The 17,820-nt window shown below is 36.0% G+C and overlaps 1 protein-coding gene across 1 annotated transcript in view; it reads left to right on the forward strand.

Annotated features, from left to right (window-relative positions):
- Positions 1 to 17,820, forward strand: part of SPOCK3 (SPARC (osteonectin), cwcv and kazal like domains proteoglycan 3) — a 219,960-nt gene that overhangs the window by 90,796 nt on the left and 111,344 nt on the right. Inside the window, exon 4 of the mRNA XM_074866523.1 lies at positions 3,263 to 3,377. Within this exon, the coding sequence (XP_074722624.1) occupies positions 3,263 to 3,377 (115 nt within the window). The remainder of the gene's footprint in view (positions 1 to 3,262; positions 3,378 to 17,820) is intronic.

The raw sequence follows: 17,820 nt of genomic DNA on the forward strand, positions 1-17,820 counted from the left end.
GTGCAATTTGTGAATGGGTGATGCACAGAAATGTATTTTTTAACATAGAATTCTAAACAATCTGGTTTATATTTGGTGCAAAAAGCCGGTTAAATACATAAGGAACCTAACAAAGCGTCAGTACTCAATGCAATCCTTAGTCTCTTTTTCTTCCCAAGTTTTCTTTCTGATAGTGCTGTCAAAATCCAGCACTTCCTTCTGTCATCACTTATGTGTTCAAAGCCATTTTCTAATTTGATTTCCTAATTAGATCTCTTTGGGTTCCATTGATTATTATTTTTTTGTTGTTTTTAAACCTTAAAGAATTTCTATTTACTTCCATGTGTGGGTTTTTTTGAAGGGATGTGTGGGTGTGTGTATACAGCTCCTTTTTTTTGTTTTTAACAGAAACTTTAACTCTGGCCCCCAGCATTCTTTTTTAGCTGCAAAGTCATTCTGATTCCATCAATAAACTAGGTGTCCTCCTTAGTTTGATACCCATCTTTATGTTGTCATAAAGGCAAAATGTGATTGTACCATCTCTCAGTTGTAAAGTTGGATTCTGCCTGTAACAATGCCAAAAAGATATGTTATGTCTTGCTAAATTTTGATGGAATTGTCAAAACACACCTTCAGATTCCCAAGAACTTGGGAAAAGAAATAATCATTTCAATAGGAATGAAAAATTACACAATCTCTTCCATTCACCCCTTTTCCTGAAATACATTTTCTACTTGATACTGAACTCGGCATCCTTATGTGATTCCAAATTTCTCTTGCTTGTGTATTTTTGTTCCATAACCTATTCAGTTTCTGAAGATTTGCCAATACCATATTCCAGTATTGCTACCTTAGTGTCTCCACCAGGGAGCATTCTGGAAGAGGTACTTGGACCAGTACATTAAGTGATAATCTGTTCATGCTTACTAGGGGCTGACATTACATTTTGCCTGACTTTAAGCAGAGAAAGTATTTGACATGGATTCTAAAATCTTAAGTATGTTGGAGAAGGATGCTGAATACACTCTTGTTAATTTTGACTCCAACTCTGTTATCCTAGTTCAGTCATTTTTTGCTGCACTTGCTTCCCATTTGTTTAGAGTTGTAATCAGACTTACTTTGGATGACTCATTGTGGTTTTATGGCTGGTTTGCTGTAGAAATAAAAATACCTGGAAGACGAATGCATCTTTGCATATGTCTTATGCTGTAATTAATAAAATATTTCTTTTCTGCTTGAAGTATTATTATATTAATGATTCCATCACTTTTCTGCTTTGTTGGTAATATGATGTATATATTTTATACAGCTGAATATATTGTTAAGAAGGAAATATAACTGAAAAAGTCACGGTTTAGACTATATTTAGTCATACTTAGCACCATAAAGTTATGTGTCACAACGGCGGCTTAATTATCAGCCTGGTTCTTGTTTCCTGGGTACATGGTTAGTCAGGCTTATGTTGATATCATCTTGCAATTTAAATAGAGGTGTGGTTAAAAGTTTGCTTTTGATCATGAAGAACAGAAGAAACATAGCTTTACTTTCAGAAAATATGTATGCAAATATATATTTTATAAGCAAATGTGAAAAATGGGGGAAGAACATTTCTGAAATACTACAGAAGAGTGGACAGTAATATGCTAAAGTGAAGATGAACACTGGAAAACTAAATTCTATTTGTTCATATCTTGCTTGCTTGATTTTACAATTTAGGATTTTCAATACTGTGTCTTCAAGCTGGGCTCTGATATTTAACTTACTAGGGTGGGTTGTTTGGTGGTTTTTGGTGGTGTGTTTTTCTTCTTTTTTGGAGGGTTGTTAAACTTTTTTTTTTTTTTTTTTTTAAAAGTGCATCCCTATAGGGCTAAAAAAAATAGTGTTGGAATATTTAGATCTACCTGAAAGACACCATGGAGATCAGAGAAGGGAGAAGTTGATTGTTTCTTGTGAGAGCATAAATTGGCAGAAACTCTTCTGTATTGTGCTGTAGGCATGGTTACTCATGAAATATGCTATACAAATTTAATAATAAGTAACAAATGGGATTATTTGGCTCTTCTAGTATTATGGCCAGAAATTAGTATTTGTAGTTCAAAGATGAGTATGGATTAACAACTAAAGGACCCGGATGGAGTCATACAAATCACTCACCTGCATATTTTTGTATACTTTTACTAAAATCCCATCTGATTTATAATTTCTCATTAAATTCAGACAGTGACATTGTTTACCATTTAATGTTGAGTTGGAAGAGCCCAGCTGTGTCTTAGTAAGCAGGAAAGCAAAGCTACTTTCAAGGTAGAAATAGCAGTATCGGGGCGTTACAGTGAGAAAGTAGCAATTGTTTGAAGAATGTTATGGTGAGTACTTAGCTACACAACAGCAGAATTTAGCGAATGGTTGCTTTTCCTCTTCTCTGGGTTAATTTGCTTATGGACCAGCACATCACCATTTATGTCTTACTGAATTATTACTGTGCAATGTAGCTTAGTAAATGTTACTGTTTCATAGTAGGAATGACAAGAAATGGATTGAGTGGAAGTGTGGTTTTTTTATGAGCATCCTGGCTTACAGCTTTTAAAAAGATATTGTATTTGGGAGATGTAGCAGCCAACATCTGAATGAACAAATGTTCCAAACTCCTGATCAAATGTCATTTGCCTTTCTGACTTCTTTTTCATTACTTTTTGGCTTACGGCTTTATTGTGATTTCAGAAATGCAGTGGCTTCTGAGCTATAAAAATCACAAACCTAATTCTGTTTAGAAGTGACATGGCTGAAACGGAGAACTGTAGGCAACAGAATCAAATTCAAAATTGTTTTCTTTCGGAATTTGGTGCTCTGAATGACATAATGGGAATGCAAACTTCCTAAAAGTCCTAAGCAAATTCTAATATTAGAAAAGTGTTTTCAACTACAGAAAAAGCCAGCAGCCTTTTAATGCCTTTGTTACAAATATTGACCAAGAGAGAGTTGCATAGGGCACTTAGTATTTTTATAAATGAAAGCCAGTGGTATTGTATGAGAATATACAGAAGTATTCATGTTCCATGAAGATCCATTTTCCTTGGTAAGAAATTTTGCACCACTTCATTTTGCGTTATCATTGAGTGTACCGCATTTTATCCCGGTGAAAATCAGTGCCTGTCAGTCCAGCATGCTGAACAAGTAGCAGGCCAACCCCGCTCCACATACTTGGTGGGTTGTGTGTGTGGTGTGTTTCTTATCTTAATTGCATGTTTCTAGATAATTGTTAACAATTTTCTAAAATTATTTTTAGCTTTAGATCCGGCTAAAGATCCATGTTTAAAGATGAAATGTAGTCGCCATAAGGTCTGTGTTGCACAGGATCAACAAACTGCTGTTTGCATTAGTCACCGAAGGCTTACACACAGGTAAATACTTTAAAAGTTAATCCTATAGACTTTTTTTATAGTGTTCGTGACTGACTGTAAACCATAAATACACTATAATTAGTTTAGTTATTTAACAACATGTGAGCAGAGTAGGAGTGGATTTTAGAATTAATTATGTATTCATAATTTGATTGGAATGTTTAATATTTTTTTGATAGGTTGGTAGGCTAGAGGGTGTACATATTTATCTCGAGCTGCTGATACAAATACAAATGCATGGTGCAGGTACCAAATGAATATAATGATTATGATAATGTCCTGCTGCTGTACATTACTTTGACTTCATCACTTCATATAGGAAGCTAGAGAACTCAAAACTGCCTGCTAAAGTGTAGGTAAGGGCCTGTTAGAGTGTAAATATATGTGGTGTTAAAAAGTGGGGTTTTTTCTTCTTTTTTTTCTTCTATGCATTCCAATTTTCCTTGCGTTCTGGACTGGTTAAATACAAGAAATAAATATATGATAAAGTTATTCTGGAATCCAAATCTAGATTATTTTTAGTCCTACCTTTTTTTGGGAGAACAGTTCCAGATGCTCTATTTATGTAGGTCTTAGAGCGGCACAATATTAATGTACTCCTGGGGCTGAAAGTGAATGTGTAGGGGCCTGAACCATACACTTAGTTGAGTCATGAGATTGTTGTTTGCTGACAAGATGGAGTCCAGTTGCATTTTTGACTTGGGATTGTTCACTTTTTTTGCACTACCTTATGGGAAACAGAGCATAGTACAAAGGCTAAACTTCAATAACTTGATTGAAATAAGTGTGCGTTAAAGTGCTTTGCTCAGTAGAGGCTGAAAAGAACTAAGGGAAGTAAGAGACTTTCTTGTCTGAGGATCATTTCAAGCTTTTTAGAGAGCCAGTACAGTTTTATGAATGATACAAAGAATGTTCTTCCGAGTGTCTGGTTATGTTAAATACACCCATCTGTAGCTTTTCAACAAGCAAGACAGTACATAGTGAAACGAAAAGTTTAAACTATTCTTGATCTGCAGCTGCAGTTAATTAACACAAAAGTTCTACATTATTTGTAGAGCTAAACTCTTTGAATGAAACAATCTCAGTGTAGAGCTAGACATTTTCGTTAAAGTATTATATAAGGTGCAAGAATTACTGTCAGACAAAGCTAGGTAGTCTAATTTCAACTGCATGTGAGCTTTCAGGGGAATATGTCAGTGTCAGCTCTGAAAAGACAACACAATTATTTGAAATTTCTGAGAGGTATTATACACATCATTGAAAACAGTGAAAAAATGACATCTCCAAGTTAAGTATACATGCAGCAGGTAAGTCCTGAAACCTCTTTTAGACTAGATAAAGCTCCCTACAGTGGTTGAATTAATAAACATATTGGTATCTGCCTTCATACCTGTATTATTCCTCCCACAGCCCCTGGAACCCTTTTAGAAAAGTAATATTTTAAAAACCAAACTTGTCTGAATATAATACAGTCTCATAATGGAAAACTTTGGAATGGCAGCAACTTGGTGATTGTAAAAAGCACTGCAAGTCTGGTCTTGTAGGCTAAATGAAGCAGTTTTCTACATACCTGTCCAGGGCCAGGATAGGGATTTTCCAAGTTGAGCTCTCCCTGTTTCCCCAAATTACCAGGTTCAAGGAGAAATCAGTTACTTTGTGCTTTCTTTCTAAAGAGGTTTTCTTCATGCAGTCTCTGACTTTTCTGTTGTATGGTGGGATAAGAGTATGAATAGCATATTCACAAGCAGTCATGTCTACTGGTCTGTTTACCACTATTAATTTTTTTAGCCAAGATTTTATTCCTTCATTGGTATCTACAATTTGCGTATTGATTTTCAACAGAGCCATCTGTTTTTCAAGTTCCCAAAGGAGTAATCCACTCTTGGAAGTCTTGATAAAAATTAAATGAGAAAGGTTATATTATCAACTGTCAGGTTATATTATCTACCTGTGTCCATTTCTAATATATCAATTGTGTGTATTCAATTTGTTGGGAATAAATCTTTACAAAATTTCATCCCAGTAATTTTCCCTTTCTACTTCGTCTGTGTGCGTGCCTATGGTGTTCTTCAAAGATTAGATAATTTGAATAAATTCTTTCTCTCTCTTTTTTTTCCTTTTTTTTTTGTTTTGTTTTTTTTTTCCTTTTTAGAAAAGGCAGTTGGGGGATTTCTTCTGGAAAAATAGTTGAGGCCTTTTTCATGGGTTACTGGGAACTCTTTATAAAGAACTAGCCCACAGATTTCCATTTGAACATATTTTCTGTATAGATCCATAGATGTTCCAGAGATTATTCCCAAGACTCTTGCACAGCAAAAGTAGTTTGAAGCATATGAAATGACACAGTGGCAAAGACTATCCTCAAGAGAAAGTCAGGGAAGAGGAGACTGCATACCTCCAAGATAAATAAAAGGTTTATGGGCACCTTTGGGTTACTCCAGGGAAAGAAACATGAAATACAGTTATATCTATATAGATTATTCTGTAGTGTCATCAAGCTGAAATTCTCAGATTTATAGTTAAATTCTCTGTTATTAGAAGCAGCATTTCCAAGTAGCCCTATTACCTTGTTCATAAATTTCTGTATATGAATTCTGTCACGCTTTGAGGTAATAGCATAGACAGAGAGCTTGCTTATCAGTAAAGGCTGATAATTGTGTCAAATGGAGAAATCACATTAGTAATTTCTTTTGTTGTTTTGGTAGAAATTGACTGGCAGAAAAATCATACATGTTATTCAGTCCATGCTGTCCCAGGTGTTCTTATCTGTACAGTACAATTTCCAAACTATTGTAGCCCTGTATGGATTACTGAGGATAACTCAGTACCACACAATGATCAGTGTGATATCCCAGCCATCTGTAAGGCTGTTGGTGATGTGGTATGACATGTTGCCAACAGGATTAATTAACATGACAGTACATTCTACTGATGTGATGATTCTACCTGTATTAAAATTTGTATTAGCTTGGGGATCTCAGCACTGTGCTCTTGCTGCAGTGTGCCTTTGCATGGTTTCAAAACCAGCTACTGCATCTCAGTGTCCTTTTCATGGTGCTGTGGGTTGGGCAAGCCTGTGGTTTTGCTATTTCTTCAGTTTCCATGACAGCAGAGATCATGGTTTCCCCTCAGTTTTGAGGTGCTGCACACAAGGCTCATTTCCTTTTCTGGGACACTCTCAAGATGTCAAGTCCTCTTCTAGCACGCTTCTGAGTGCCACGGCATCCTGAATCAAGAGCTTCCCTTATGTACTGTCCTGGAAAGACTGAACAGTATTTGGCAAAAAGGTGAAATAAGTGTTGTAGATCATTGGTCGTGGGAGTAGTTTGGAGTATCAGAGCTCTAGAAGGTATGGGGGCATGGTTAGAGGTGCCAGATTTTGTTGGTAGCAGGTAATTGCATTTGCATCTCTGCTGGCTATAACTGTCTTGGAAGTTGTGTTCTGTGTGCTATACTCCTAGCAGTGTCCTGTGAAAGAAAAAGAAGTACTTTAAGAAAACATGCAGGATATATATTGTTATTTATCTGAGTACTTCCATGTGGATTGCTGTGGGAAGGGATTAGCTGCCTGTACTAGAGTGCATGAGAAACAAATAATTCAAAGTCTGGTGTAAAATAGAATTTTTCATTGATTCTTTGAAACTCTGGAGATAGCCATTAACTTTTCCTTTTGCCTAAACACTGTTTTACCATCCCATTGTGCTTTCCAATTTATCTTTATTGGTTAAGTGATAGGCTTTATGGGGAGAAACAACCTTGTAAAGTGTCTGTACATGCAATAATAAAACGCTTTGGAGTATAACATCATTCAGTTACAAGTAAAACTTGTGCAATATTTGATTACAGTATTGCCAATACTGTGATACAATGATGTGAATGTTATGGTGACAAACAGGATATTCGTCACACTAATAGAAATTTGTCTACTCGTTTTAGTTTTCTATCACTTCACTTTCAGGAGTTTTAATCATTTGAATCCGCAGTACTGAGAATCTCTGGGAACTGTGAGTTCACCCCTGTGAACTTAGGGAAGAGGAAAAAAGTTACGTGAATGTTCAGCCAGAAGAGAATTGGACAGGAAATAAAAAGGGATGGGTCAAAGGAGGAGGGCTGTTAGGTGGTATTGGATATTTCAGAATACCTGCAGTAGAGTGTGTGCTCTTTGTATATGCAGAGCAGCAGGTGGTAAAGAAAAATTCTTAAATCTTCATATGATTGTGGTTGCTACTTTGAGCAAAGAAAGAAAGAATTTGTGGTAACACCACAACACGTAGGAACTCATTAAGGCCATGGAAAGCTGGTAGCTAACCAGGCTCGGAAAAGTTGAACAGTTAGTCCAGCAATGAGCTGTCATAGATTTGAGGGTCCTGATAAACAGTCTGTTAATTTATAGAATCACAGAATTATAGAATGTTTTGGATTGGAAGGTAACTTAAAGATCATCTAGTTCCAACCCTCCTGCCGTGGGCAGGGACACCTTCCACTCGACCAGGTTGCTCAAAGCCCTGTCCAACCTGGCCTTGAACACTTCGGGGGCGGGGGGCAGTCACAGCTTCTCTGGGCAACCTGTTCCAGTGCCTCATCACCCTTACAGTAAAGAATTTTTTCCTTATATCTAATCTGAATCTACTGATTTTCATCTTAGTTTTGAAACAGACAATTATAATATGAAGAGACACATCATGTAATTTGCTCTAAGAAGAACATTCTGTGAATCATAAGGCTACGGTACTAAACTAAGTGGTGTATAGGTGAAGTACTAAGCAAGTAGGTTAGCTGCACGTGAAGAGCAAGACTCTAGAAGACTTGAAAAAATGGGACAGGGTTGCCACCCAGCAGAGGATTTTCATGTAAGTGTAACAGCAAACAGGATAGTGCCTGTGGTTTAGGTTGGATTACTTTTACTGGAATTCTTTTTTGGTACTGCATGTTTGTCAGAACAAAAATATTTAAGTCTAATACTTAAAGGTGGAATAAAGGAGTGGGGTGGAGGGGAGAAAGCATCTATCTCCTCCAAATGTTTCTCTTTGCTTTTATCTCAAACCAGCTACAGGAGACAAATACAAATGAGATTGAGTTGAGACCCAGTCATTATGCAGTCCGTTCCAAGATTCAGCTGCTTACTGTAAGGACCTGGTGAAGTGATGACTTGCTCAGTAACATACAGAAATGTGTTTTGGGTATAAGCTCTGAAAGTGAGGAAACTGAGAGACCGTTTTGGGCCAAAAATCATGTTCCAAGTAAATCTGAGTGTCTTTGATAAATTAGAACCTAGTGATTAACCTTGCACTTACTGATTGATCCTAGTGGAATCTGATAAATCAGTCTCTTTTTCTTCTTCCATAAATAAAACAAATGTACTGCTAAAACTGATTGGATACATTAAATCAATCAATGCTTGAATGCATTAAATTATTCAGTGCATTAAATGCATGTGCAATTTCTCTAGGTAAATGTAGATCTGTGTCTTTTATGAATTCCCCACCATACATTATGCCCCCTGCTGTTGTTGAGAAGGTCCTGCTATGCTTTTTATCGGTTTGTTTATGTAAAATGTGCAGATCAACACAACAGTTCCCTGCTATGGGAGAGATAGATTGCTCTTGTCTCTGTTATGTTATTTCCATAGCATGTTAAGATGGAATTGAAATGTTTAAAGACTGACAGCTATTACTTGAGTAAGGACCTTGAACTTTTGTTTTATTTCTATTGGATTTCTTACCCTCTCCAATCATTTATTGCTAGGTTTCAGAGTAGGAAGCAATTGTAACACAACTCAGGTATTCCAGGTACAGTTTCTATTTCACATATTAGGTATAGGAAATCTTTAGGGAATTACTTAGAAATAAGGGATCATTCCTTTTGTAGCACATCTTTTTATTTATGATTTCTTTTCTTTCTCTTTGCAGATTATGCCTTACAGTCATTTACAGTCCCTTCTTTGTCTTGTCTTTGTACTGTTTTTTTGTTGTTGTTTATGGTAGCAGCCTATACCTATATCTTATTCTAATAACATAGAGAAGATGTTTGTAAGAGGAATAGAGTTGCCATGTGTGATGGTTTAGCCCCTGCTGGGGTCTGAGACCACGCGACTGCTGCCCCTTCCCCACAAAGGGAGTAAAATACAAAGCCCCGAGACTGAGATAAGGACAGGTTTAATACAACAGTGCAACAGCAACACAACAAACAGCAACAATAACAATAACAGTAATAGTGATAACAATGAACAGAGCAAAATATATACCGATACAGCAGTGAGAGAACCGGCTGCGCCAACCCATGCGATCACCGATTCTTCCTGCGCTCGCGCCAGGACGTGAAGTCAGCATGGTATATGAATAACCCGGCTAGAGCTTCCCCCCGCTGCTGGGGAAACTTAACCCTATCCTGGCTAAACCAGGACACCATGTTCTAGAGGTGCACTGCTTTTTGGATCTTTACAAGTAACTGATTCCCAATAAATATTAACTAAGCAATAGATTCTGATAATACTAGCAATTCTAAAAAAATTAACCCCTTTTGTGAAAGTAAAGGTTAAGGTAGGAGAGGTGACTTAATCATGGTAAAAGCATTTTAGTTACAGATCATGATTTACCTGGAAAATGATGACAATTCACTAGTCATGGATAGAGAGTCATAACAAGTAAGTGTTTAACTAAGTTAAAAGAAACAAAAAATTACAATTGTTCTTTTTGTATTTGGGCTCCACAAGGCAGGTTCCAGTGAAGTGTGCATACTGGACCTCTATAAAATATGAAGCTCGGTAGGAGGTGAGCAGTATAGAGGGCCTAATGATACAGAATTCACTATTCTAAGAATTAAGGAAAGAGTGGTCAATGCTATCTGGGTAAAATGTTTCTTCTCTCTTTCTTAAAGAATTCTATGAAATGAAGTTAGATTTAGTGGGAATCATTCCCTGCCCCTAAACTTGTGTGGAGTAGGACCTGAATTTAGGGATTAAGAAAAATTTTCTAATATTTTTGCCTGTAGGTTCCGTCTTCAAATTACCATGATTTCACTATTAAAGCACGTTAAAGAGTGTCACTTTATTATAGACTCAGAGAAGCTGATAGTGGTAAAAATGTTATATCACTGAATCAATCTAATTTACTAAGGTAGGGTACTTGCATAGTTTGATAGATTTTGTACTAGCACTTAATCTTATTACAACTTCCTTTAGGCTTTTAAGTTAAATGACATTTGGTTCAAATCATTGGTCATCTAGTCCATTATCTTGCCTTGGACTCCTGCCATCTTACAGCGTTTTTGAAGAATGTGGAAAACGAGTCTAAATACTTTCTTATATGAGGTGGATTATCAGAAGTTCTTCCCTGGGTATGTTCACCTTAGTATTATAACATGAGGAAAATATTCCATCTCAGCTTTGAAGTGATGAGTGTTGGGCCCTGAAGCATGAGATGGGTTAACCTTTTCCTGTTATGGATGATGTAACAGAAGCTCAGAGTAAATTTCAAGTGCTGCAGAACTGTAACTCTGATTTCACTGCAAAAGCAAACTGAAACCACCTCTGTTTCCATGCCGTAGTACTGCTTGGCTGAGATTATGTTCTCAGGCATAAAAAGTGACCAAGTCCAAGTACGTGAGAGGCCCATTCAATAAGAAAAATGCACATATGCATGTACACATGTGTGAACATACAGATATAAAAATAAATATGTACACATGTATATGTATTTTTTCTGTTCATATTGTATGAACACTTCTATCCCGGATTTCCAAAACATCATACTTTGGAATTTGAGGTATTTTACTATCACTTTTATTTTACAATAGAAAAAAAGAGGGTTTACAATATAGACTTCCTACTACTAAGCTTTTGATTAAAAAAAAAAAAAGAAACAAAAGCTATAATTGCAAATCTGTAGTTGTATGAAGTAGTCCGAGCAGTTTTGAAAGACAGTCTGTTAGAACTGTTATGGAAGATGCTCTATTTGATTAGAATCAATTGATTAGAATCAAATAGAGCACCTTGCTCTCTGCTTCTTTTCCTTTTTTCTGATCAGATGAGAAGGAACAGTATAGCTTTTCTGTATCTTTAGGTGCTCCAGCATTTTATTATGATTGCAAAAAAAGACTTCCAAAAAACTGAAGCAAAACAAAGGTTTGCTTTGGGCAGATTGTGTGAAAGTTGCAAACACCACTATTTAGGATGTCATCATTTCACATTATAATGCTGCTGAAGAAGGACAGCTGGTGCAGTTAAGTCCCTTATTGGAAATTTTAGTCTGATTCATTACTGTGATTTGTAGTTGTACACAGAAACACTTAATCATTCTTACGCTCCAAGCTCTATTGAATCTACTGAAGGCTTTCTGGTTCTTTGCATAATTTGTGCTGCCAGTCTGCCAGCTTGGCAACGTTTCAAGCTTGTTGCATTATCTGTGTTTGTTTGCACAGGAAGTGATGCTGCACGTAGGCTGAATTTACAGTAATTCTTTTGTAATAGGCTAATGAGCAACACTATTTCATTCACAATACTAACATTATATAGCTTTGATTAGTCCAATTATTGTGTAACTATGCCTTTGTGATCATGCTTACACTCTACAAAGTACTGAAAAGGAAATTGGCTTAGCCATAGCTTAATTGAACTTGTTGAGAAAATAATTTGGACTTTTATGTGCTTTAAAGAGAGGTGAAAATGTGAATATTTTGGAGATTTTTATATGCTATGCAATTTAATTTATTAAAGGAAAAAAGGGAAGCTTCTTTTTTTACTAGCTGTTTCATTGCATTGGGAAGGAAAAAGGGTGACTAACACTATGCATCATACGTTTTGCATATGTTGTGAGGGCCTATTCTTTCCTTAGTGTGCATGTGTTTCTTCCATTCATTTTAGTGGGAGTTATGGATACACAGATAGAGGAAAAGAGTATCCTCTAATGGCATTCATTCTCTCTCTATAAGTAGCTTTTGTTAATACTAATTGAAGATACATATATAGATTGCAAGAATGTATATTGCAGTACCAGTGTTGTACATATCAGCCTTACTCTTTGTTAAGGTAACTTGGTCATGCAATATTTATATTTTTTTGCAGCCAAACTTCAAAACTCAAAAATTGCTGTCCTTAAGAAGAAAAAAATACCACCCCACCCCATGTCTGTCGAAATCTAAAATAGAAATTTTTTAGCTGTTAATGCATTTTTTATCTCCTTGGTATGCAACATATGTTTTGTAGGAGATCAAAGCAACCTTGAACTTCCCTATTCTATTTATTAGCAGAACAGGTATTTTCCACTATACTTTTCCCATTCAAAATTCATGATACACCTATTTTTTAAGGAAAATATGGAGTCCTGCTCTAGACTAATGCAAATGGACTTCAGTTGATTTATTAAATCTTAGGCCTACTCATGTTTTACCTGCTCCGGTAATCTTGTCCAGATTTTCAGTGGCCTGTAGAAGCAAGAGGGTACACTGAATAATCAGTTGGCGTGATGAGTTTTTCAGTGATCATGAGTGCCCTACTTTTCACTACTGCAATGAAATTATAAATTAGGATTGGGATTTTTTTTCAGGAAAATGGATCCCAGCTTGCTGTATTTCTTTCTGTCTTGCTGACAGTGGTTGAAGGCACACTCAGTTGTACCACCTCCTAAAAGGCAGTAAGTTAGGACACTTCTGTTCAAAACTAGAACACAGGTAGGAAATGGGGCGTCTGATCTAGGAAAGCATTTCTGTTAGAGTGTGCAACTTTTAACTAACCCTAAGGGATGTTAATGTGCTGTCCCATCAATAAATATGGTTTGTGAGTTTTTATTTTGTTTTTGCTTTAAAATGGTCTTTTCCCTCACAGTATTCCTGAGAATCTACTACTTAAGAAGATTGCCTTTTTGTTAACAAAATTAAGAAGAATGGTGAAGATGGTGTTTATGAATGATTTCTTTGTCCTTAACTGTGAAGCTGTAATTGTAGTCCATAGCAATAATATTCATTGTGGACTATTATGTAAACATTGAAATAATACAAAATAAGAAGAGTAAAATCTTTGAATATTCCTATATCAGAATAACTATGCAAAATGAGTTCAGGAACAGCTCAATACCCCTTCTTATAAATACCTATCTAAAGTAAAGATTGCTGTTTGTTTTTGTAGTGCTTTAAAAATTAGCTGTCAGTATCAGTTTTCAGTGTACTTTATTAGAATACATTATCAATTGTAAAATAGCAGATGCAAACATTTGTAATCAATTAGTGCTTAAGTTAGAATTTGGTGGGTTGTGTGTTTTGGTGGCTTTTTTTTTTTTTGTCTTTCAGTGTTACTGAAATACTCTAACACTGGGTAATGGAACCTCAGGATGCTTGTATGTGAGGTGTTCTTTTACAGGTTTTAAAATTTTCATGTGAATCTGGATCTGATTATTATTATGTGAAGGTCTTGCTTTATAAGTTGTGTTTATAGGCTCGGAATACATCTGTTGTTTTGCTTACATACCAGTGGTGAGAAAACTGTTAAGTGTGTGAAATTGAGTAGGAGTAGTGTTCAGGGCACAGAAATCATTCTACTCATTTCCATTTGTGTAAAACAATACATTTAAGGTTTCCAATGGTGAAAAATATATTAATTGTAGCAGCTGGAGATGTTTGTCATCATAGAGTGAAGTATGTGCATATATTTATGCACATTTACAGTAAAATATACTACTGCTTTTGAAAATCAAATAGCGTACTTATGACAGTAAAGGCATGTCAGGAGTCACTGAATATTCATCTGTTACGTGGTCAGTTATATTAGGGGTTTTTCTGTCTGTTTGGTAGTAGTTTTATATTTCTATTTCATTTAAAATCAAACACCAAAACCTTTTTCATGTGTTCAGATTGTCAAAAATCAGTTTATAAAATGCTGTAGTCTGCTACAAGAGAACAGTAGTATTATACTTACAGGTATGGCTTCTTCCACAGACTACCTATATTCTATATAACAGGTTCTTACTGCCTAAAAAAAATATATATTTTTTGTTATTTTATGGTTTAACCTAAATATTAGAACACTTATACTATACAAATACTTTTCCTAAAACCCTTATGCAACTTCTGTATTAGTAGTAGTAGTAATAATAATAATAAATTCTCACAATCACAATACAGTTAAGGTTGGATTTAAAGCTTCCTGAATCTGTGGGATCCACTGCCTTCATTCAGGCAGTTTCTGTACAGTTGTTTCAGGGGTGCTTTAGGTTTATTGCACATGTGCAGACCATCCACATGGTGCATACCACTGTAGATTCTATGTCTGGAAATCTCAGACAAGTGCTCAAATTCTGCCTAGACAAAGCTTCTGGGTGAGGAAAGGAAGAGTTTTTACCTGCGGAAACCTGCACTTGTGGTAGGTGTGACTCCAGTGTGCTCTGGTTTAGTTCCTTTGAGGGAGACTTCTTTCAAATACAGACCTTCGGTGATATATTTCAACATCCAAGGGTAACTTTGGGGGTAAAATTTATATGAGCATTTTATAGTAGTAGAGTGTTGTTTTTTATAGGATTGCAAAAGTGCACAGAATTCAGGATATATAATAATTTTATAGATTGACTGTTACCTGAAGTTGCAGTTATGATAGCAATAGGTTACTACTTATAATGTAAACCAATTTTTATTTACCAATATTTATATTTACCAATAGATACAGACCTGCAATTCCTAGCCTCTTCCATAAAGCAATTAAAAAAAAAAAAAAAGTTGTCTCAAGTCTCTCTTCTCTTCAGGACAACTTTACTAACTAAAGGAATAGAGAGAGTAACCAACTGCTAAACTAGTTCATAGCACCTATGGATCAAGCCATCTAGAGTTATCATCTTAGAGAATATACAGTAATCAACACTTAATTTTTTTACTGTGGTTTAAGAGTATTTCATTCTTCATGTTTTCAAGCATGGTGACATCATTTATCTATTCTGCTTTCTAATTATTATTCTTTCTACCTTAACTCTAGATTACTGTAATGCAGAGACTAAAGTAAAAACTGTTGTAAACTACATCTGTTTGAATCTTAGAAATAATGCCTCTGGGAAAGATGTTTCACAGAGGAATATGCCTAGGTGAGCTTTTTCTTGTCAGAGTTTGATATATGTAAAAATTTTAAATAGTTAACTTTATTGTTAATGTGGGATCAGTTGAAGATCTGGACACATAAATATTTCTGAGAACATTTGCATGTCTTGAGAAATGAATTCTCCTTGATCTTCCCTTCACCACTTGCACATGCATTTTCAATGAATGTTTGTAGTACCAAGATTTGCATACTTGTGAAAGTTAATTTGAAGTATTGATCCCTAAATTCAACACTAGTCATGTTCTAAGCTTTTGCTGTTGGGCCTTCTTTTTGAAGAAAACCCCAAACATCATCTCCTTTCCAACCCCAAACTCATAGGTGCAAGGAAGAGTCAATATGAGGAAAGATTATCTGAGAGGAGATTTAAGCTGGGGAGTAGAGCAGTAAACATATGACTACAGGAATCGGATATCCTGAGGCTATGAACCATAGATTTTTTCATCTTTGGGACATGCTACTGGAGTCTATAAAAGGTATGAATGCACAGCCAAGATGATCTGGGTCAGAATTAAACCCCTTGCTCTTAGACGTCGTAAAACAAACTCGCATGTTACGAAGTGGGATGTGAGGGCTTGCTGTATCCTTATTCATTATTACAACCAAAGCTGGAGACCCATGTGCTTTTGACTCTTCTACCCCAAAAGTTCTCCTTCATAGGGAACCAACAACAGCAACACTTCTAGGGTGACTTCAGCCCTGTGTCTCACAGATTTGAGGCTTCTGAAAAACTTAATTTCCTTTCATATTCTAGAAGTATACTGACATCATGTAACCATTTACTGCAAAGTACAAATGCTGGAGGTTTTTTACTGACACTGTAAGACTTCTGTCATGCTCTAATTCACCTTTCCTATCTTCAAATTGTAAACCAAGGTAATTTATGTTAGAATGAATATTTTCTATATGTTCTGCTGAGAAGCCAGCACAAAGTGCCATTATGAAGAACTTGGAAAAGATATGCAGGTGCAGTAGGTAAAAGCAAACAAAACATTGAGATTTGTGAAGAATGGTGAAGAGAATAGTCTATAAATGTGAAACCGTTTTATGAGTGATGTCTCACAATTTGTTTCTTAATAGCCCTGTTATCTCTGGCCACCTTGATATATGACACATGGCAGAAACAGAAACACTGCAGAGCTGTTAAAAATATGGTTGAAGACATAGAGAGACTTCTGGATGAAAAGACACTGAAAAATGGGCACTTAGATTAAAGATAATTTAGTAAGAAAGACTGTGATAGGATTTTATTTCTGGAATCGTTGCTCAGATAGTTTCATTTACCCTCTCATAATGAAGGAACAGGGAGAATACATCAGGCAGCAAATTCAAGACAAATTTTAGGAACCTGCTTAATTTTGACATGACACTGCCACCACAGGACTCTTGATCAGCACTGTGGTTAAAAGGAGGGTTTAGAAATCTGTCTGGAGTGCTAGAACAGTCCTCTAAGCTAGCATACAGGTAAGACAACTAATTTTTCTGACATGTGGCAAAGCTGTTGATGGCAACAGAGGTGTAAGTTTTGCCTGTGGTTACTTTCCTGGTAAGTTTTTAGTACAGCTGCTGTCTAAAAGGAGGTCAGCAGACTGGACACCAGTCCAATTAGATACCACAATTTACTTTCTTACAAAGCTATTCAGATGCCAAAAATTGCAGTTATTTACATACGCTTGAACCTATAAAGACTGCAGTAAAAATAAAAATTGAGCTAAATTATGAACTACAGACGGAGAAGTACTGCTGGAAGCACTGTCTGCTCTCAGGGTTTTTTAAAAGCAAAAGAGTAATTCTTTTTTGCAAATTATGAAATGCTGTTTGTGCCCTACAGTGGGGGCAGAAAATATCTGCTTTCATTTATGTCATCTCTCAATACCTAATTTTATTCCTTCCCCCATGTAACCACGGCCTTTTTGTCACACTTACTACATTGTAATTTTGGGACTTTAAAGCTGGATTTGTGGTTGATCTTTTAAAGCAAAGTATTTGGAAACATGTTCAGCTCTGAGGCTAAGAGTGGTGAATTCATTGTTTTGCAGACTCATGACTTTTAAGATGAAATTAGGCAGCTAAATTAGGATAGATGTTGTGTTTTGGTATGCAGCATACCAGGGGTGCCCAGCTGGGGCACCAGCAAAGGCCCCAGTTATATGGAGGTGGAGTCCTTTTAAGGAGCAACCAAGCAGAGCAAAAGCTGAGGCCTGACGTATCTTATTTTTCAGTTTTTCTGAACAGTTTGAAATAATTTTTAAAATATTTAGGGAATTTTCTGAACTCTGCGTGATGCAGAGTGAGGAAGTCAAAGTTTAAACAAAACCCTGTAAGGTGAAACATAATTCTCTTCATGTTAGCATCATATAAATATTTATTATT

The sequence above is a fragment of the Strix uralensis genome, chromosome 4 (genome assembly GCF_047716275.1).
Source record: "Strix uralensis isolate ZFMK-TIS-50842 chromosome 4, bStrUra1, whole genome shotgun sequence".
NCBI lineage: Eukaryota > Metazoa > Chordata > Aves > Strigiformes > Strigidae > Strix > Strix uralensis.